Genomic DNA, 20,546 nt, shown 5'->3' on the forward strand with positions numbered 1-20,546 from the left:
CCTGTCCGTGGCCACTCCTGGGCCCAGAGCCCACCCCAGGCCCTCCCCGGCCCTCCTGCGCCTCAGCCAGACCCCCGGTGGCTCTTCAAGGGCACCCCGCACGCTCGCCCGCTCCACCCCCGGAGCTCCGGCCTGGGGGTCTCGGCACTGACCTGAGCTGGGCTGAAGATGGCGGCCAGGACACAACGGTGGCCATGCCGGGGTCCCACCTAGGGCGGCCTCGGACGAGAGGGCTGGAGGGACGCCTCCATCCCAGCCCCGTTCCCTCCAGCCCCCATGGCCAGCACCCCACTCCCCATCACAGTCCTTTCTCCACCGTCTCGCCGAGACCCAGGGGCCCGCAGTGGCCACTCCCCCACCCGCGGGCCGGGGTAAGGCTCAGGGTGCAGGGTGCACGTCAGGGTGGCCGGGGATTGGTCATGGCCTAAACGGCCCCGGGCGGGTGCCCATGTGCGTGCCCTTGGGCAGCCTCCCCTGGACATGCTGCCCGGGCCGGGGGGGCCCTCAGCCAAAGGATTAGGAGATGGGGCGGAATCTGCTGTCCCCTTGGCCGGCCCGGTTTGTGCTTCCCTCGGTGCCTTCCCTCGGTGGGTCAGAGCGTGGCTGGTGGCACTCGGCACCGGGACGGGCCCCGGCAGCTCCGCTACGGTCAGCGGTCAGCGGTCAGCCTCCCTTGGCCTCCCCGTGCCGACTGGCCCACAGCAGCCATCTTGCCGGTCTTGTGTTCGGCCAGGAGGGCAGCAGGGGTCCCTGCCCTGGCCCCCAGAGATGCCTGTGGGTGCATGTGGGGGCCCTCAGGATGGATGTCACCACCAGTCGCTCAGTAACGGCCAGCTTGGGACAGGACCCCAGGGCCGGGACCGGCCACCCCAGCAGCCCTGACCCGTGGCCCCCTCCCCGGCTGCCTGGGGATGGGCCCCCCACTCAGTGCACACGCCTGGGCGACTCCCCAGAGCTGAGGATGTTGCTGGGATGTGCTTGGAGGGGGCACCTGGGGGGCCCGGAAGGTGGCCCCACTTCCAGCCACAGAGGAGAAGGCATGTGGCTGGGGGCGCAGCTGGGATTGGAAACCTTGTGGACACACGGGCACCAGTGGCTTGTTTGGGGTCCACCCTGCTGGGGGCCTCCTGGGGCCTGTGCATGTGGGGGGCACCCGCTCGGTCCTGCCCACCCACCCCACCTGCCGGCAGTAAGCATTGATGGTGCCCTCACACAGAGGACCCCAGATGACAGGAAAGGCAGAGGCCAAACGCCCCCGCCAAGCCCAGGCCCCACTGGCCGCCCCCCCAGGCTGGCGGAGCAGCGCTGCCCAGGCTCAGCCATGGGGGCCGGGCAACTCCTACCCTGCCCCGAAGCCCCCGGCGTGTCGCCGTGGGGTGCGGTGGGGAGGGGGCGGCTCTCTCCGCTCTCCGCCCCCCACCCCTGCGCACTCAGACCCGACCACTTAAAAATAACGAGGTCCAGGTGGCCCCGGCCCCCCGCCCTGCCCGGGGCGCTAATGACAAGCAGAGGCTGGGAGGTGAGGCCCTGCGCTGTCAGGGCCCCTGCGACCCTCCAGCCGGCAGGTGGGCGGCAGGCCCAGGGCCTGTCCACCAAGACCCTGGTTCAGCCCTGGGGGCCCCGGGAGACAGCCCAACTCATGCCTCAGTTTCCCTTCCACAGAAGGGAGCTACACCCTGATCCTGTCTCCTGGGCTGTTCGGAAAGCTCCAGGGGCCCAAGGAAAGGTGTGATGTCCCCCAGCCTCCCCGACTGGAACAAGGGCAGCGAGGTGGCTGCTCCGGGCCTCCGCAGGGAGATGGACAAGGGAGGGAAGGAGAAGAGGGTTCGGAGACTGGCAAGTGCCGAGAGGCCAGGGAGAGGCTCCCCGGGCGAAAGGCAGGCACTCTGCGGGTAATGGGGTGGTGGGGAAAGGTGCTGAGGCCCGGGCCCTGGAGACGGGGTCCTGGGCCAGTAGATGGGAGGGTTTCCCACGTTTATTATGAAAGGGGCACGGGGAGCTGAGAGAAAATCAGGGCAGAGGCGAGGCCTGGGGCGGGTGGCAGAGGACGGGGCCTCGCGGAGGGGCTGGGGGCTACAGGGAAGGAGGCGCTGGGCAGGGGACCCAGCGTGGGGGACAAGGCTGGAGGAGGGGCTGCAGGGGGCAAAGACAGCCGGACTTTAGGCCAAGCCCCATCGGGGAGTCACGCTGTTGGCGCAGGACAGAGGTGGCCCCCAGCCCGCCCCGCACCACATGGACGCAGCAAACAACCGATTAAGACGCGGGGATCCAAAGAGACCCTGGCTGACCGGGAATGTCTGGAGGAGGCCGGGGTCCCTCGGGGAGGTCTGGGACGTGTGTGCCCCCCGCTGTCGGGCGTTGGCTGTGCCGCACCTATGCCCACCTGGCCGGGACTGCCCCAGCCCTCCCCGGCTCCAGGTCAGCCAGCCCGCCCTGCAGTGCCTTCTGGGAGGGAGTGGGCCGCCCTTTTGGGGGTGTCCTGGGCAGGGTCCCGGGGCACTCGGGGTGTGTCTCGCTGACGGGCTTGCTGGGGCTGCTCTGACGTTGCAGGCCTGGGGCTGGGGAGCTGGTGCCCACACCGGGCATTGGATGCCTCTCGCCACAGGCCCCCCAAGCCCCTCACAGCCCAGGCGTCCAGGAGGGGCCCGGGCTGCCGGCGAGGGCTCCGAGCTGCATTCCTGCACAGCTTTCCCATGACGCCCCACTCTCGGCTCTTCTCCTTGGCACCCCCGCCCCCCCAGCTGTTCCTCCGTGGGGACCAGGCTGAGCCTGTGTGGGGACGCGCCCTTTTCCCATGGCCGGGAGGGATTTGAGGAGGAAACAGCCATGGCCTGGGAATTTGGAAAATGCGTCCAAGGGCTTGGGTTCCTGGGAAGCGAGGGGCAGGGGATTAGGAGCCGTGGAGGACGGCACCGGGGGACCTGAGTGACGGGGCAGCCGGGGCCGGGACGACAAGGGGGCCTTGTCCACGAGGGGGAGGCGGGTGGCAGCTGTCCTCACCCGTCAGCCTCCAGCCGAGGACCTTCAACCCTGGGCTGGGGGGACGTGATCCCGGCCCAGAGCCCCCCACAACTTGCAGGGCGATCTCCTTCTCTGCAAATCGGGGAGTCAGGAGGATGGAGCCAGCTCACGGCCAGGGAGGGGGTGCTTCCTGTGGAAGCCACAGCTGCCCACGGTCCCTCCTTCCTGCCCCGTGCTGGGAGTTGGGGCTAGGAGACATGAGGGCTGGTGGCAGGGGTCCCCCTCTCTGAGGAGGGGGCAGGGGCTGCTCTGCCCGGTGGGTCTCGCCCCTGGGAACCCTCCGGAGCAGCAGCTGTCCCCGCAGCTCAGAGCCGGCTGACAGGCCTGCCCGGGTGCCCCCCGTCCCCACCCCGCTAAGCACCCCGTGATTTATTATGCTGTGCGTTCACGGCAAGGGGAGGGAGCCCAGATAAGCCCAGCAGCTGCTTGTAGGGGCCCAGGGGTCTCAGGGCGCCCCCACCCCCACTGCTGGGGCTCAGCCTCCCCAGGCCCGGTGGGCGGCCCCAGCACATCTGCCCTGCAGGACCCTCCCCGGGAACCAGGCTGGCTTTGAGTAAATTGAGTCACCCCTCCCTGGCAGCCTGGTCTTGCCCTTGGCAGGGACGGTGGGATTCCAGCTGCACCCAACCCCTGCCCGCAACCAGGAGTAAATCAATTTCCAGCGCCCCAGAAGCAGAAAATCATGCATCCACGGTGGGAAAGGATCTAATCCAAGGGGGAAAGGGGGACTGGCCACCCCCACACCCTCAGAGGCAGGGATGGTGCAGCGTGGCTGTCCCTGGGAAGGGCTGCAGCTGGGCTGGCGCCGGGACCACCGGGCACCCTGGAACTTGGGGTCCCGAAGCATGTTGCGAGCTGGATTTAGAAGGGGGCGAGCAGAGGGGCCGTGAGGGGCTCCTGGCGTTTGCTGAGCTGACTGGCAGGCGAGGTGCAGGGCACCCAGGGACAAGAGGCCCTCGGCCATGGGCTTCCAGGCGCCTGCCCTGCCTGAGCCCCTCGCTTGCCTGTCCCGCTGTCCCCCCAACCCCTGCTCCCTTCCACCCAGTTGTCTCACTCTTTCTGGAACCTTCCAAGCTGCAGCTGGAAAATGCAGTGACACTCTGCCTTTCCCATCACTTGTCCACTCCCAGCCTTCTCGGGTCTGGGTAAGGGGCAGGCAGGCCCTGCTCAGTGGGCTCCCCACGGGCCCTGGGCCCCCCACCCCAGGGCCAATCCCCTCCTCTCTGGGCACAACATGATGGCTGAGGAGCCTACAGAGCCGACCGGTGGCTGTGGGGACCCCGAGTCTGATCACCCCTGGGCCTGGGTCTGGCCCACGCTGGCCACTGCCCCCGGATGGGCCTGTGGGCGCAGACATGGCACTGTGGGGGGGGGGGGGCTCTCTCCTTGGGGTGGGGGCAGAGGGGTCCCCTGTGAGGTGCCCAACCCCCAGCCCACCCTCCCCGCCCCCCGAAGGCCCCCTTCCCTGGTAATTGTGGGGAAATGCGAGCCACATGCCCTGGTTCATTTACACTTTAATTCGGTGCAATGAGCCCCGCAGGCCTTTGAAGTCCCGGGAAGAGGCCTTTAGGCCCCGGGGGCTGAGAACCGGAAGCTGCAGGTTCAGCGAGAGGGGCCCTCCCCCGCCCCCCACCCCACCCCCGACGGCCCAAGGACCTGGGGTGGCGTCCCCCCAGCCACACGGGTCACCCCTGGCTCCGCGCACAGAAGAAGGTGGGGGTCCCAGGGGGGCGTCCCGGGAAAGGGCCTGGGTGGGGTTTCTCCCCGCCCCCTCGCCGCACCCTGACCCTGGGCAAACAGGGGCCTCTTGCAGGAAGGCCAAAGGCCACCCGGGTAGGGGAGGGGTCCACGTCAGGTGCTGAAACCTGGGGCGCGATGTGGCAACCGGGCGGGTCGGGGCCGGGCCAGGGGCTCTCCCCTTGCTGCCGCCCCCCGGTGTGGGTGGGGGTCACGCCGAGGACCCCTGGCTGCCAAGTGGGCCAAGGGCCGAGGTGCACAGCCGGGCCAGGCCTCTGGGAAGCCCTCTGGGGCAGGGGCCAGCCCCCCACCCTCTCCCAGAGAATCCACCCCTGGGAGCCGGTGGTCCGGCCTCCGCCTAACGAGGGGCCACGGCGGGTGGGGGGCTTCACCCCCGGGGACAGAGTCTCGCGTGTGCCCACCGGAAGCAGCTCAGGGTGGCCCAGTGTCCACAGGGGCCTTCCTGGAGGCAGGGGCACCCCGGCAGGCCTGGAGCTCAGGGGCGCAGAAGTGGGGACCCAGGCCCAGCCCGGGGAGGTGGGGGCCCCGCAGGAGCCTCTGAACTTGGGGCAACGGGCTGGGCACAGAGAGCTATCCCCATGAGTGCACGGCCGGCCAGGGCAGGGGCTGTAGAGGGGTCCTGGCCAGGGCAGGGATGGGTTTCCCGTGCCCCGATCACCGCTGGTGTCCCCCAGGACACCCCACCCCTACCCCAGCCCAGGGCTGTGCAGCATCGGGGTGGGGGGGCAGCTGTTGGCCGCTCCACATTCCAGACCCAGGGTCAAGCATTTGGGGGAGGCTGTTTTTCTTTAAAAATGTCATTTAAAAATAAACACTGTCGCTGGCGGGGCTGATTGCCCCCGGAGTGGGCCGGGCGGGGGGCGCTGGGGCCCCGGCTGCATCATCCCAGCAGCCAGGGCGTCTCCAGCCCAATGGCCCCCGGTGTCCCCGAGCACGGACCTCACGCCACCGGGCCAGGGTCTCCCCTGGGCAGAGGGGTCCGGATGCTGGGCATGCCCCCACCCCACGCAGCCCGCTGCCCCCTTCCCAGCTTGGGCAGACCCTCCCTGCTGTGCTCTCGGCTTCTGGAAGCACGCGGCCCTCCTGCCACCCCCCGCAGGGAGGCACGGGGCAGTTCACTCAGGGCTTCCTGGGGGCACGTGGCCTCATGCTCTGGGGACCCCCACTTGCTCCTCATGGAAGGACGCGGCCCTGTGAGCCACCCTTTGCCAACGGTGGGGGTCTGCCTGCTTCCCTGGACCCTCTGAGCTCGCAGCCCCTCAGGCCGCCCCAGTCGGCCCTGCCTCGGCCACTGTCCATGGCCATGGGTTTCGCAGGAGGCTGGGGGTTCTGAGGAGATATCACCCCACCACGGCAGCTCCGGGGGCACCAGGAGGAGGCTCTCTGGGGTGTACCCGCCTGGGACAATGGCCTGTGCTCTGGAGGCCGTGCCAGTCTGTGGGGTGTCTCTGAGGCTCCCCCTTCTGCCCCTCACCCTCCCCAAGCCCCATGGACTCAGCTGCCCCCCGACTCACACATGGTCCCTGGTCCCATTGGGCTCAGGGGGTCCTGGCGGGGGGAGAAATGGTGGCAGGAGAGGGCACCTCTCTCCAAGAACCGCCATGAGACCCAGGCCGCTGGGCTCGGGGACCCGGGGCTCGGTGGGGCACTTTCTTGGGGGGCGGGCTGATGGAAGGAGGTTGCACCCCGGATCTCTGCAGCACAGGCAGGTCTGGAATTGGAGCACCTGACTGTACCCTCCTGCCTGGGCCCCAGGGGACATCCTGGGGCACCCCGAGCCTGGCCCGGACCCTTCTCCTGTCTCCTGCCTTCCAAAGAATTGGCCAGACAGGAGCACAGGAGCAGGTGGCCGTGGTGGCGAAAGCAGGGCCCCCGCCCAGCAGGGTGAGGCCGAAACCACCCTGCACACGCTTCTGGTCTTGTGGGGAGAGGCCCCGAGCCCAGGACCAGGCACGTTGGGGTGCCGGCTTGGCAGGGGCAGGAGCCTCCAGGAGCCCCCGGGACATTGCTGACACCCCACACTGTAGACCGGCACGTGGTGGGGGGCAGTGCGGGCAGGCGGAGGGAGACCCCCGCCCCTCTCCGAGGTGACCGTTGGTTGCACAAGGCTGAAAGCGAGCCCCTCCGTTCTCCTGTGACCCCCGGACCCCACCTGGAGAGGGGCCCTTTCCCTCACCGGTGCCCGCCGACCCTGCGCCCCGGGCCGGCCCCCTGTCTTGTCTGAGCTCAGCACTCAGCGTCCTGGGACTTTGCCCCCAGGTGGGGTGGGGGCCCACAGCCCCACGCGTCTCTCTCCTGCCTGCTTGGCCCGACTGGGGCAGGGGTGCCGGGGGACGGGCACTCCGAGACCTGCCTGCCTACTAGCCCCGGCCATGGAAGCCTTCCACCTTCCAGAAAGTTTCTCCTGTTGCTTTGTTGGCCCTGTAGCCTGTCCCTGTCCCCCCATCGCCGTCCCTCAAACTCCAGGGCAAGCTTCTTGCCGGTGTGACCCTCCTGGGGGGCTACTCTGCCCTGGGGGACCCCAGGTGCCCACTTTGGGCCCCTCACCCCCGTGCACATGCCTGCAGTGCCTTCACGTGGTTAGGACTCCGGGATCTGAGCCCCAGCCGGGCTGCAAGGCCTCGGGGCACCCCTCGATCTCTCCATGCCTCAGTTTCCTCCTCTGCAGAATGGGGCTTTGGAGGCGGCCACCGCATGGGGTGGGGAGGGCGGAAAGCGCACACGTGTTCATCTTTCTGTGGGAAGGTCCTTGTCACCGGGGGTCGCGGGGCGCTCCCTTCCTGGCAGCCGCGGGCCAAAGCGCCCCGAGGGTGAGGCCTGGCTCTGCCCCTCCAGGGGAGCCCCCTGCTGCCCACGGCACCCCAAGGGAGCCCCCGTTTGGCCCCTCCTGTCCTCTCCCGGGGACCCTCAGGCTTGAGGAGGGCAGGCGGCTGTCGTTCCTTGGGGCCCCCCAGTCCGGGCCGGGCGCTGCTCACAGGGGGCTGCCGCCGGGCGCTGGGTTGCTCCCCCTGGGAGAGTTGTTGAGCCCGAGTGGGAAAATGTTTTAAAAAAGGGAAAACATGAGTGTGTGCTGGGATGAGAGAGAGGGGGTCAGAGGAGCCGAGGGAAACAAGCCAGGAAAACCTGCCTACATCCCCCCTGGCGGCGGGGTTCCCCCGACCGGAGCCAGCCATATTTTGCTGACCCCGAGAGGCGGCCGCGGGCCCCCCGGGCTGCCTGCTGCCCCCGGCCCCAAGGAACTGAGCCTGCCTTCGAGGGCGAGCCCCGGGGCCGGGGCTCAGTGGGACACCCCAACCCTTCCAACGATATAACTTCTGGGACTTTCCCCGATGCCCCCTCCTTTCCTTTTCCTTTCTTTGCCTTCACCCCTTCACCTGCAGCCGTCGGGCCCCCTCCCGCCCCTGCACCCCAGGGGCCCTCTCCCCACCAGAGCTGCCGCCATCTGTGAGGGGTGGGCTGAGGCCAACAGGCTCCTGCGGAGGGGGGCAGGCACCCCCGGAGCCTTTCCCCCACAAGGCCTGGCCGGATCTGCAGTGCACCCCCTTCCCGAGGTCACCCATGATGGAACGGGCCGGGCCGTGAGGAGGCCAGGGCTCCCCGGAGCTGTTTTGGGTCGGAGGGGACAGAGCCGGTTTGAAAGGGGGGACACCCGGGGAGGGCAAGTGGAGGGAGCTTCCTGCTGCCACCCCGAAGCCTCGGGGGTCTCAGATACGCCTCAGCTGTGGCATCTGTGGACTGGACAAGGGTGCACAGGCCACGGCCTCGAAAGCCGGTGGTGAGGGGCCTCAGCCTGCAGGGAGGCACCCCAGCTGCACCTTCCGGGGTGGCTGCTCCCTATGGGGATGGTGGGCGTGTCGGGCCAACCTGGGGGGTCAGGCCCAGCCAGGGGATTCCCTGTCGGTGCCCAATGCCACGGAGAGGTCCCTTTCCAGGCCCGAGGCTGAGCCGCAAACAGTGGTGGGGTGGTTCCCCAGCACCCGAGGGTTCTGCCCCCCGCCCCCCGGCCCCTCCCATTGCCCCTTCAGTGCCGACTCCCCGGCGGGGGCCATGTCCCCCCAAATCCCATGCAACAGCAGCCCGGATAGGCTGTCGGATGACAGGACCCAGATGTGGGTAGCTGTCCCCATGGCCACCTGCCAGGGAGAGTCTTGGGAACACACAGGGGCCCCTGTCCTGGGGGCCACACCAAGCCCTTCCCGCCCCCCCACCCTGGTGGGGCCACCCAGTCAGGAGAGGCTGCTGTGCAAGGGCGATAGGAGGCCATGCTGCCCACAACTGGCCTTGACCCCCGGCTGCCCCCCGGGAGAACAGCCTCCTTATCTGTCTGCTCCCCGTGAACTGCAAACAGCCACGCGCTCCCCGGAGCCCCTCTTGGCACACATGCCCTCTGTCCCCTCATCCGGGCCTGAGGCCGTTCACCCGCATCAGGTGGTGGGGTGACCACAGGCTGGGGGGCCTCCAGGCGGGCGGCAGGGGCGAGGGGAGGGGCAGCAGGAGCAGGGGTCCCTCCCGAGGCAGAGGGACGGCAGGTGGACAGGGAGGGGTCTAGGCCCAGGGCCAGGGCTGGGGGTCAGCGCTGGAAAGGGCTGTGGGGTGGGGGAGACATGACAGAAAGGGGGGGGGGCTAAGGTGGGTCAGATTGGGGTGGTGACGGCTGGAAGGGAACCTCCTAAACACCCCCAGGGCCCCCCATCGTCCTGCTTCATCACCCTCCCTCCCCCAGCCTGTCCCTTACCCCTCCCCGGACCCCCTCTTTGGTGAGGCTCCCCCAACTTGACTTCTTTTCCCCCTCCTTCCTTTCATCCCCCTCCGTTTCATTCTCCCCTTTTGTTTCTCCCCATTCCCCATCTCCAGTGGCTTTCTTCTCTATCCCGTCCTTCCCACCCCAAATCCCCCCAAGTGTGGTCCAGCCCTCCTAGGCTCTGGATGTTGCTCACGGGAAGATGGAGGGTGATGAGTGTGGGGCTCATGATGGAAGTTGGAGTGAGGGACAGCCAGGGCCCCTTGCCCACCCCCGTGCCCCCCATCTCCCACCTCCCTCCTGCTGGGCCCGGCGACCCCACCGGTCACGGACTCTCTGTTCCGTTCCCTCCCTGCACAGGAGAGCCCGCCTCCGTGGGCACCCCGCCACCTGGGCACCCCGAGGTGTTTGCCTCCTCCTTGGGGACCCGTTGGTGGCCTCCACTGTGGGCCTGAACCCCCGCCAGCCAGACCGATTCCACTGGGCCCAGCATCTCCCCAGGAAAAGGCGCAGGGAGCCGGGGGCAGCACAGATGTGACAGCAAAGCCCCAGGCAGGCAGGTTTGCTGGCAGCCAGGGCTGGGAGTGCGCAGAGGAAAGGGGGAGCTGGGGAGATAAGAGGTCTGGGGAGAAGGAGCCCAGTCTTTGCTGGGCATGTCCACTGAGAGCCCCCAGCGGCGCCTCCTGCCCTCGGGCCAGCACTGCCCTGGACGCCGACTCGAGGGCCACGGGGAGCTGGAGGGAAAATTCTGCCTCCTCCCGATGTCGGAGCCCCAGCCTCGGGCTCCTCTGGGCCTTGGCGGCCCGGCAGAGATGGGGCTTATCACAGAGGTCACTGTCGTGGGAAAGACTGGGCCCCCACTTCTGAGCTCTGAGCTGGGCCCCCACTTCTGCCCCCCACCCACCCACCCCACCCCATGGCCAGTGGCGGGCAAGCCCAGAGTAGCAGCCAGGCAGAGCTTGGGGGGTCTGTGCGGCACCCACTGGGGCCCGGGGAGCTCAGCCTGGGAGGGCCGGGGCCTTCATGGCCGGGCAGGTAGGGGCCGCGGCCCCCCACGCACTCTGCTGCCAGGAACCCGGGGGCGGCAGGCGGGGGCCGGGCCGCCTCCCCCAGACAGTGGGCCAGTGTCCGGCGGAGGGGGCGCGGGCGGGGGGGGGGCAGCCGCGGACACTGCGGCTCTGAGGGCCCGGCGGGCTGGGGGCCACCCGCCCAGCGTCCCGCTCCATAAACCGCGGCCCGACGGGAGGCGCAGCCCGGCCGCTCGCGGCTGTTGACTCGGGCTGAGGTCTCCGGCGGCCCGTGTGCTCCGCTGCATTCCGGGGGCGCCGCATGCCCGGGCCACACCCAGTGCCACCTGAGTAAACCCGGCCTCGCTCGGCGCCTCGGGGGGCCCCGCTCCCCACAGCCCTGCAGCCCAGGCGGGCGAGAGGAGGGGGACGGCAGGAAGGGCCAGGGCCTGCCTCACCCCCAGATGGGGGGACCCCCAGTCCCTTAAACCCGCGGCCACTGGCCCGTCCTCTACGGCTCCCCAGCGCTGCAGCCTAGGCCTCAGCCTCTTCCGTCCGTGCGGTTTGCACCCCAGGAGCTCGTCCACTGTCCCGGGCCTCCAGCCCTGCCCGGCCCAGCTCCGTCCGCTCAGCAGGAGCCTGGCACCGACCCCCGAGCCTCCCCCGGGCACCCCGCTCTGCCGAGGGCCGTCCCCCTTCCAGGTGCCCGGCGCCGGCGTCCACCATCACTCCAAGAGCCAGGGACCCACACGTTCCTCTCCCGCCACCCCTGGCTCCCTGCCCCCCACCCCTGAGCTGCTCCCGCCCCCACCACCCCAAGCCCCTCGGGGGCCCTCTCTCTCTCCCCAGTCGAGGGTAAACCCTTTGATCCGGCTGGCCTGCCCCGCCCCACGTTGCCCTGCACTCCTCTTCTGGTCTCTCTCCTCAGTGTCCCCCCAGGGGCCTGCCCACCCCAGGGTCCCCTCGGCTCTGGGCTCCCCAGCCCACAGGGCCGGGCACAGGCCTCCTCGCGGGGCCCCCGGCCGATGGAGGAGGAGCCCGGCCCCTCGCTGCCCCCGTGGGTGCAGCTGCCCGGGTGTGTCCACCCAGGTGTCTGGTGATGGAGAGCGGGCCCCTAGGAGGGGAGCACAGCGTCTGCTTTATTTGCCAGCGTGGTGTTGACAGGGAGCTTGGAGGCGCTTCCTGGAAATGGCTGGGGGGTGGGTGGGAGCCGAGAGGCAGGCCCCTTCCCAGCAAGCGGGGCCGCAGGCCGTTCCAGGAAGCCCCCGCGGGTCCCCTCCGCCCTGGAGAAGGGCCAGCGGGGCCGCGGGCAGGCGGGAGGGGCGCCGAGAGCCGCGGGCAGGAGGCAAGAGAGGAGAGGGCGGTGGGGGACGAGGAGACGGGGTCGCAGGGCTGGGATCCCTAAGGAGGACCAGAGTCAACCAGGCCACCTTCCAGAACCTTCTGCCCCACTTTGGGGAGTCACATGCTCTCTGCTAGGCCCTGTCAGTTTTGGCGATCCAGCGTGGACACTCAGAGAGGACAGTAGGCCAGGCCTGTCCATGGGAAAACGTGCTCCTGGGCCCTTAATTGCCTGCTCGGACGCAAACCACACGAGGCGTCCAGCTGCAGGGACGTGGGCACCCCGGGGCCAGGGCCACCCAGATCATTCACACGCACGGGTGCAGGCCCACAGACGCACACTGACATGCACGTGCCCAGGCCAAGGACACACAGACTCGCGCGTGCCCAGCCCACAGACATGCACCTGGACCTCCCTGGGGCGGTTTGCTGGAGGCCCTTGGCACTTCCTGGGCACGGCCGTGGGCCTGCCCTGCCCAGAGGCTGCACCGTGCTCCCCGCTGCACTCGTGAGGGGCAGGCGGATGGGGTCTCGCAGAATCCAGGGTGGAGACCACGGCCACAGCCGTCTCTCCCCAGGGTGGGCCCGGAGAGCCGCTCATGCCGGGCCAGGAGCCCCCACTTTCCCCTACTCATCCCTGGCTTCCTGGGTGCAGAGAGCCCCGGAGTGGAGCCGTTCGCGTTCCGGCAAACGCCGCTCCACGCAGCCCCCCACGGAGAGACGCAGGCGGAGGGAACAGCGAGGACCACCCGCAGTTCCCACACCGCCCGCCGGGCCCTGCTTTCTGTTTGAAACAGGGCAAAGTCTTCTGTGTCCTGGAGAAGAAGTTTCCAGAGAGGTGCCCCCCGGCCCTGGCTCAGTCTGTTGCCCTTGGCACCCTGGCCCACCTGGGGGTCCCATGTCCACCAGGACCCCCACCCCGAGAAGCTGGGCCTCACTTTCCTGAGCACCCCAGCTCTGCGGCCCTCCAGCAGAGACGGGTGTTTATAATAAAGCTGTTTACAGCCCCAGCCATGGCCTGCTGGGTGGGCCTCTTGGTCCTGCCTGCCAAGCCAACCTGGGGAGTCACCTGGCCGGCCCGGAGATGGACTCAGCTTGGCCTGCGGAGCGTGGCCCAGGCCGGCCTCTGAAGGTCACCCTTGGGCTGGCGCAAGGTGCTCGGAGAGCCTGGGAGGGGCCCGGGATCTGAGGCTCCCGGGAAAGCAGCCCTGGGGGTCCTGACACGGTCCCAGCCTCTGCACCGAAAGTCCCACTTCCCAGCAAACCCTGGGAAGGGGATACTGGACCCCAGACCAAGACGACAGCAGAGAACCCGTGGAGAGGGGGGCACGGGGGGCAGGACCCCAGTGTGGGCCCGGGGTTGAGCGGGCAAGGCCCACGAGGCCCTGAGACGTGGGAAGCGGACCCCAGACCAGCCGGGCCAGGGCGGGGACGTCCTCCCTCGCCGGTCGCTGTCATTTGGGCGTTTCCCCAACGGCTGTGAGCAGTGGGAGGGGGCAGGGCAGGCCCGGGAGACAGAAGGGGCCATGGAACCCCGTTATTTGCAAAGTGCTGCTCCCTGTGCAGACATGTGTCGGGGGTCCTGAGCTGGAGGCCTGATGGGGCCTCCGAGGGAAGACCCCAAACCCACATGGGGGGCTGCACCCCAGGAGCAGACCGAAGGCTGCCCACCCCCTCGACGCGGCCCAGGGCTTCAGCAGCTGACCCCCCATGGAGGCCTCCTGCCCCCAGTGCCCCTCCCTGCCAGCCCCTCCTCATGCTGCCCTCGGGCACTCTGTGTCCCTTGTCTGTCTGTCTGTCTGTCTCCCCTCCCCCACTGGAGTGCCAGAGGGGGCTGGGGAGTGGAGATCCCTGCAGGTCTGGACCCCAGACCCAGGGAGAGTTCTGTGCCCTGGGCAGCGTGCTCCACCCCACGCTGGGACACAGGGACAGATGGGGCAGGGGCTGCGTTTCAAGCCCACTGCCCGCAGGACAACTCTGCGGTCATGGCCTATTTTGACTCCCCCTAACCCAGGGCCTCTGGGGTCCGGGGCCATCATCTGGGGGCTCAGGAGGCCTAGAGGTGTCATGCCAGACAGTCGGGGGGAGCAGGACCAAGTTCAGAGGGATTTCGGGGGTGCCAGGCCTCTCTCTCCTTGCCAAGTATGCCCTTTGCCGTCCGCAGCCCCTGCCTCACCCTGCAGGGTCCCCTGGCCCTACACAGGTGTCTGCTGTCCCCCCCGCGGCTCACCCTGGTCCGCAGACCCCAGCCTGCCTCCCTCCCTCGTGTCACCCCCTCCCCACGCCCCGCCACGCCCCTCCCCGCCGTGATCGCGGCGCGAGCCCCTCCCCCAGGTAAGCAGCTCGGATTCCAAGTCCCTGAGACGAGATGCTGTGACTGTGTTTATTGAATGTGTCCAGGGCTTCTGCAGAAGTCCCGGTGAGGAGGGGCACAGAGCGAGAATGGAATGGAATGTTTCGGGGTTTGGCTCCGATGGTGAGGAGCTTCCAGACCAGGCGAGGGCCGGGCGGGGCCCCACGCACACCTGCCGCCCGGGCGCCCCGAGGTGGAGCAGGTCGGGCGCCGGCGGCGCAGCCCAAGGGGGCTCACACTCAGCCGCTCGCACACTCACACGGGGAGACTCGGGGCCGCCTCCAGGACTCCAAACCAGTGCAAACGACTTAGTGCAAATTGAGTTGGGGGAAGAGTGGGGGACAGAGTCCTGGATACGTCGAGTCTCCCGTGCACAGGAAAGAGAGGAAAAGAGAGAAGAAGAGAGAGGAGAAAAGGAGGAAGAAGAGGAGAGCGGGAGGGCCACGTGGGGTCGCCCCGGCTGGGGGAGTGCCAGCTCCGGGGTGGCAGGAGCTCGGTGTGCTCTCCTGCCCAGGGCACGGGTGGCCACGAGGATGGTGTCGCCGCTGGGGTGGTGCCGCGGCCGCTGCTGGCGCTGGTGGTGCCGCCGTTGTTGGGTTGGGGGCTCGTTCCTTTGTCTTAACCTGCAAACCAGCGACATGTGAGTGAGGGGCTGGGGGAGCACGGGGGTGCGGGAAGGGGGGCCGCCGTGCCCACCTGGGAGCCGGTCCCTGAGAGCAGTGGTTCCTGAATGCAGCATCGTCTTGTTCAGAGCTAGACGGACTTGAAAAAGTCCCCGAGTCCAGGGCCCAGGCGTGAGCTGGGCAGCACCATTTCTGGGGGTGGGAGAGAGTGAGGCCCCGCCCGGCCCGCACCCCAGACCCCTCCCCTCAGGCCGCCTCCACTCACCATCTTGAGGGTTTTCGGGGGTCCAAAGAGCACCGTGATGTGCCGACTCCTTCGGGAAAGTTGAGGAACGAGCTGCAGCATGCCCCGCAACGCCAGTCCAGAATGTTCTAGAGACCAGGAGACGGGTGGGGGAGAATGAAGCGACGGAGGGGCCGCCCGAGCAGGCCCTGTACCTGGAGGGGGACGTACCTGCCAGGAAGGACGGGCAGCCGGCCCCCGTCCCCGTCTCACCGGACCACGTCATGTCCTGCTCGGCCCGCCGCCGACCGGACGCCCGGGCCCTCCTTGACTGGCTGTCGCGTCCACCCGCTGGAGACCTGGCTGTGGGCAGAGTGGACAGGGCGCTGGCGGGGCGGGCGAGGCCGGGCCGGGCCGGGGGGCCGGGGGTCAGCGGCCGCACACTCACCCTCGTCTCCAGCCTGTGCGCAGAAGGCACCGATCCCTGCTCCGTCGCTGCCCGCCTCGGCCCGCCTTGGCCACGGGCTCCGGAGGCCAGTGCCCCCCGCCCCTCCCAGCCCCTGCCCTGCCCCGACCCCCGCTCTCAGAGCCCCAGTCACGCCGCCCCGCCCGCCCCGCCTAGTCTGGTCTCGCTGGTGCCCTTGGCTCCCCTGTGCTGTGCTGTCTGCCATGACAGTCCCAGGGGCTGGGCGGGGAGAGCATACAGTGTCGCCAAGCCCACTGTCGGCCCTCCCCGCGCCAACCCCTGGGCCGCAGTGCCGCGTGGGGACGGCGCGCCCGCTGGCCAGGCCCGCTGCAGCCTCCCTGCTGCGAAAATCGCTCGGGGTCCCTGGCGCCCACGGCCGCCCGCTCCCCCCTGCTGGTGCCCCTCGGGGTTGCCCCCTGCACTGCACCCTCTGTCCCGCTCTCCGGCCCTCAGACGCCCCTGGTGGGGCCGCTCCTGTACCTGCCACTTGAAATGAACACGGTGGGTGATGCGTGGCGGCTGGGGACCTGTCCTTCTGTCCCCGCCCCGTCCCTGCCCGGCCTGGCCTGCTCCCGCACCTGCTGGGCCCACGTGCCACCGCCCTGGGGGCAGCAGCCTGCCTGGTCCCAGCCGTCTCCCGCTGGACCCTCTCACAATGCCCCTTCCTCCCGGGACGGGCCCAGGGCCCCCCCGGCCTGCGCGCTCTCGGCTCCCCCCGAGGTGTCACCCGTGCCGCGCCTCTGCCGCCTGGTCGCGACGCCCTGCCGGGAGGCCAGCCGCTCCCCCTCACCGGTCCTCGGTCCGCTCATCTTCCTTCTGGCAGAAGAGCAGCGAAGCGAGGACCAAGGAGGGCCCCGGAGCACTCGCCCGGCCCGGCCCGGCGGGCGCCGCGGCCGCCTCTGCCAGGCCCACCTGCAACGCCCCGTGCCACGTCCCCGTCCGACCAGCCGCCACGCCCGGAATCCAGAACCAACCGGGATGAGTGTCTGGCTCCCCCCTCGTCGCGCCCACCCCAGCTCGGGCCCCTTCGCACGCCGCGCCGTGCCCCCAGCCCACTGCCCCCTGGCCCGAGCCGGCCCCGCTAGCCTCGACCCGCTCCTGCCAGACTGTGGATTTCCAAGGTGCTCCTTGGCCCACCCCACACCTCCCCAGAACCCCTGCGCCCCATCTTCCCCTGGTTGCCCCCGAGTGCTCTGTGCTTCCCTGGTTACCCCGCGGCTCCCCCGCTTCCCCAGTTGCCCCCGCCCATCCCCCCGCCCGCACCCTCCCCGCCCTGCTCCCCGGCCTTAGCCCGGGCTTTTTCTAACGGGGCTGGCTCCGCCCAGAGCCCCGGCCCCCATCCCGCCGGCCAATCAGCGCGGGCCCATCCCGGGGGGCCCCGCCGGCCCCGCCCCCGCGCCCTCTCACCCAGAACTCTCCAGAGACCCGCCTCCCCCTCCCGGTTCTGGCATCCGTCAGACAGCCTGGCATTGTCCCGCACGTCCCTCTCGGCGTGCCCCGCTCCCTGCCCCCACCGTGGACGTGGGGCCGGCGGGGGTGGGGTGGGGTGGGGGTGCTGCGCTCAGGGACACAGAGCACCTCATGACCCACGGTGGAGACTGCACGTCGCGCCCAGGGGGCCAAGTCCGCGGGGAGTGGGTGGGGGCGAAGGGCTCAGTCGGGTCTATCCATGGTCCAGGCGCCCCTGGGGGCTGCAGGGCTCTGTCCCGGGACCACCCCCTGGTGGTCCGGGCCCCAGCGTCCGCGGGAAAGAACTCCGCCGATTGGAACGCCCCGGGCGCCCCTCGCCACCACTTCCCCTCCGGTCTGGATGCCCAGCCAGCGGCTGCGCTCCCAGCTCGCCGGCACGGACTTGGCTGGGTGGCAACGGCAGAGCCATCGCAGTGCCCGGCCATGGGCTCAGCACCACCGACGGCTCTGCGCCCCCAGCCAGATCTGCGGTCCGCAGGGTTCGCCCGCGGCTCCAGGCGTTGGGACCCGGGGGAGGGGGAAGGTGGCGCCAGGCGAGCTCAGATCCAGCCTGCGGTCGAGAACCCGCCACCCGGGGCCGGACCCCTCCCAGGGTCTGTGGGGAGGTCACGGGACGAGGTGTGCCCCGGAAGACCCTTGGCTCCCGCGGACCCTAATGTGAACGCCTAGGGTGCCTGGCTGCTGAGGACTCGTCCCCAGCTTTGGTGGTGGGCGGACCCCCAGCTCTTGCTGTGGGTGAACCCCAGACTTTGCTGTGGAGAAAAGACATGTGCAGACCCTGGAATTTGCTAGGCGCCAACCACTGGTGCAGACTCGGGGCAGGGATGTGTGAACCTGGGCTGCCGCCTCGCGGCCACGCCGCGTCTCCACACCCAAGTCCACAAGCAAATGCCGCACAGCCCGGACAGGAGCCCGGATCACGGGCAGTGCCCGGGACTGAGGGGGGAGCCCCCAGCGATCCTCGTACACCCAGAACTCTGTGCGCACTGGAAGCACACAGGAAGGGGCTTCCTCTGGAGCCTGGGCCCGTCCCCTGCCTCAGATCATATTCACAGCCGGACCGAGAGCAGGAACCCGGGAGCAATGAAGGGAAATGGACCCCGGCGGGCCGCAGAGCCGCTACCCCCGCAGGGCTCCCCAGGCACGTCGTCCCCCAGCCTTGCTCAGCTCCTTAGCATCCAAATAGCGAGTTGAATGGGGATGTTAATTACTGCCTGGCCTGAGGGGCTCCCTGCGTGCTGAGCAGGCAGCTCTGGGCTCACTAAAAGCCCCGGAGTTTGAGGGGGCTGCCACTGCGGTGGGTGCACAGGGCTGGGGTGGAAGTCTAAGGTTTGGGGGACACGTGCCCTGATACCATTGCCTGGGGGTGTAACCAGGGTCCCTGTGGCTGGGGGCTGCCTCTCCGCCTCCCTCCCCAGGCAGCAAAGTAGGCTCAGGTGAGTCTCCTGCCTCCTGGAGACCCCCGTGGACCACTGCGGCGCCTGCGTGGACCCGGGACGGTGCCGTGGGCGGACCCCCGGCACAGCCTTAGGGCCAGAATGTGTGAACCTGAGCTGCCACCTCGCGGCCATGCCGGTCACCACACCCAAGTGCGCACAGAAGGGTCACACGGCCCCGGGCGGGAGCCGGGATCATGTGTCAGAGCCCAGGACTAAGCAGGGGTGAGCCCCAGGGATCCTGCTGCACCCAGAGCTCTGTGCCGCTGGAGGCCTGAGGGAAGCATCTCCCTCTGGAGCCTGGGCCGTTCCCCTGGCCCCTTCATATTCACAGCCAGAGCTGGACACCAGAGAGCAGGAACTCGGGGAGCAGTGAAGGGAAATGGACCCTGGGGGGCCACGGAGCCGCTACCCCACAGGGATCCCCAGCACTCTGGGTCCACAGCAATGGCGTAACTGCCCATCCCACTGGGGTGACCGCGCTCCCAGGAGCAGAGGCAGGCCACGCCCCCCTCCTTAGCATCCAAACCCCGAGTTGAATGGGGATGTTAATTAGCTGCCTGGCCTGAGGGGCTCCCCGTGTGCCGAGCAGGCAGCCCTGGGCTCACTAAAAGCCCAGGTTGGGGGGCTGCCACTGCAGTGGGTGCACATGGCTGGGGTGGGAAGTCTAAAGTTTGGGGGACATGTGCCCTGATCCCATTGCCTGGGGGTGTGACCCGGTCCCACCGCACACTGAGGGCTCCCTGGCTGGGAACTGCCTCCCTACTCCCTCCCCAGTGGCCTGGGTAGGCTCAGGGGAGCGTCCCGCCTCCTGAGACCCCCGTGGATCACTGCGGCGCCTGCGTGGACCCGGGACGTTGCCACGGGCGGACCCCTGCACGGACTCGGGTCGGGATGTGTGGGCCTGGGCTGCCGCCTCGCGGCCACACCAGGTCTCTACACTCACATCCATGAGCAAACACCGCAGAGCCGCTGGCAGGTGCCAGGATCGCAAGTTGCTGCCCGGGACCGAGGGGACAGATCCCAGGGGTCCTCCTGTGCCCGGAGCCCTCTGCCGGCCAGAGGTTCCCTTCAACTCTGCCACCCTGTCCCTGGGATCCCCATAATAGTCTCCCCCAAGGGCGGTGTAGGAGAATGGACTACACCATTTGGGGTAGTGGGGGTATTAGCTGCCTGGCCTGAGGGGTTCCCTGTGTGCCAAGTAGTGAGCTCTGTGCTCACTAAAAGCCCCGGGGTGGGTGCACAGGGCTGGGGTGGAAGTCTAAGGTTTGTGGGACACGTGCCCTGATCCCATTGCCTGGGAGTTTGAGCAGGGTCTCCATGGCTGGGTGCTGCCCCCATGCCTCCCTCCCCAGTGGGCCGTGGAGGCTCAGGTGAGTCTCCCGCCTCCTGGCGACCCCCGTGGACCACTGCGGCGCCTGCACAGACCCAGGACGATGCCGCGGGCGGACCCCTGGCGCAGCCTCAGGGTTGGGATATGTGAGCCTGGGCTGCCGCCTCGCGGCCACGCCGGGTCTCTACACCCAAGTGCACGTGTAAGGGCCACACAGCCCCAGGTGGGAGCCGGGGTCACGGGTCAGTGTCTGGGACCGAGGGAGGTGCCCCCAGGGATCCTCCTGTGCCCAGAGCCCTGGGCCGCTGGAGGCCTGAGAAGGGGATCCCTCTGGAGCCTGGGTCCGTCCCCTGCCTCCCCATCATATTCACAGCCAAGTCTGGACGCCAGAGAGCAGGAACCCGGGGAGCAGTGTATGGAAATGGATCTGAGAGCAGCTGATCTGCAGGGATCCCCAGCCCACGTGGTCCCCCAACCACGCCCAGCTCCTTAGCATCCAAACACTTGGGTTGAATGGGGATGCTAATTAGCTGCCTGGCCTGAGGGGCTCCCCGTGTGCCGAGCAGGCAGCCCTGGGCTCACTAAAAGCCCCGGGGTGGGTGCACATGGCTGGGGTGGAAGTCTAAGTTTTGGGGGACACATGCCATGATCCTACTGCCTGGGAGCGTGACCAGGGTCCCCGTGGCGTGGGCTGCCTCCCAGCCTCCCTCCCCAGTGGCCAGGTAGGCTCTGGAGAGCGTCCCGCCTCCTGAGACCCCCGTGGATCACTGCGGC

At 69.1% G+C, this 20,546-nt stretch overlaps 1 protein-coding gene across 1 annotated transcript; it reads right to left on the reverse strand.

The window, feature by feature from the left end:
• Positions 1–12,495: 12,495 nt before the first annotated feature.
• On the reverse strand, positions 12,496–15,738 carry LOC119535945. The gene is made up of 7 exons (XM_037838331.1): positions 15,516–15,738; positions 15,299–15,430; positions 15,110–15,216; positions 14,918–15,036; positions 14,099–14,844; positions 12,938–13,148; positions 12,496–12,652 (listed from the first exon to the last, which is right to left on the reverse strand). Exons 1-7 carry the CDS (start codon positions 15,736–15,738, stop codon positions 12,496–12,498), a joined length of 1,695 nt encoding a protein of 564 aa, XP_037694259.1.
• Between the last annotated feature and the right edge of the window lie 4,808 nt (positions 15,739–20,546).

Source organism: Choloepus didactylus, chromosome 6 (assembly GCF_015220235.1).
Source record: "Choloepus didactylus isolate mChoDid1 chromosome 6, mChoDid1.pri, whole genome shotgun sequence".
NCBI lineage: Eukaryota > Metazoa > Chordata > Mammalia > Pilosa > Megalonychidae > Choloepus > Choloepus didactylus.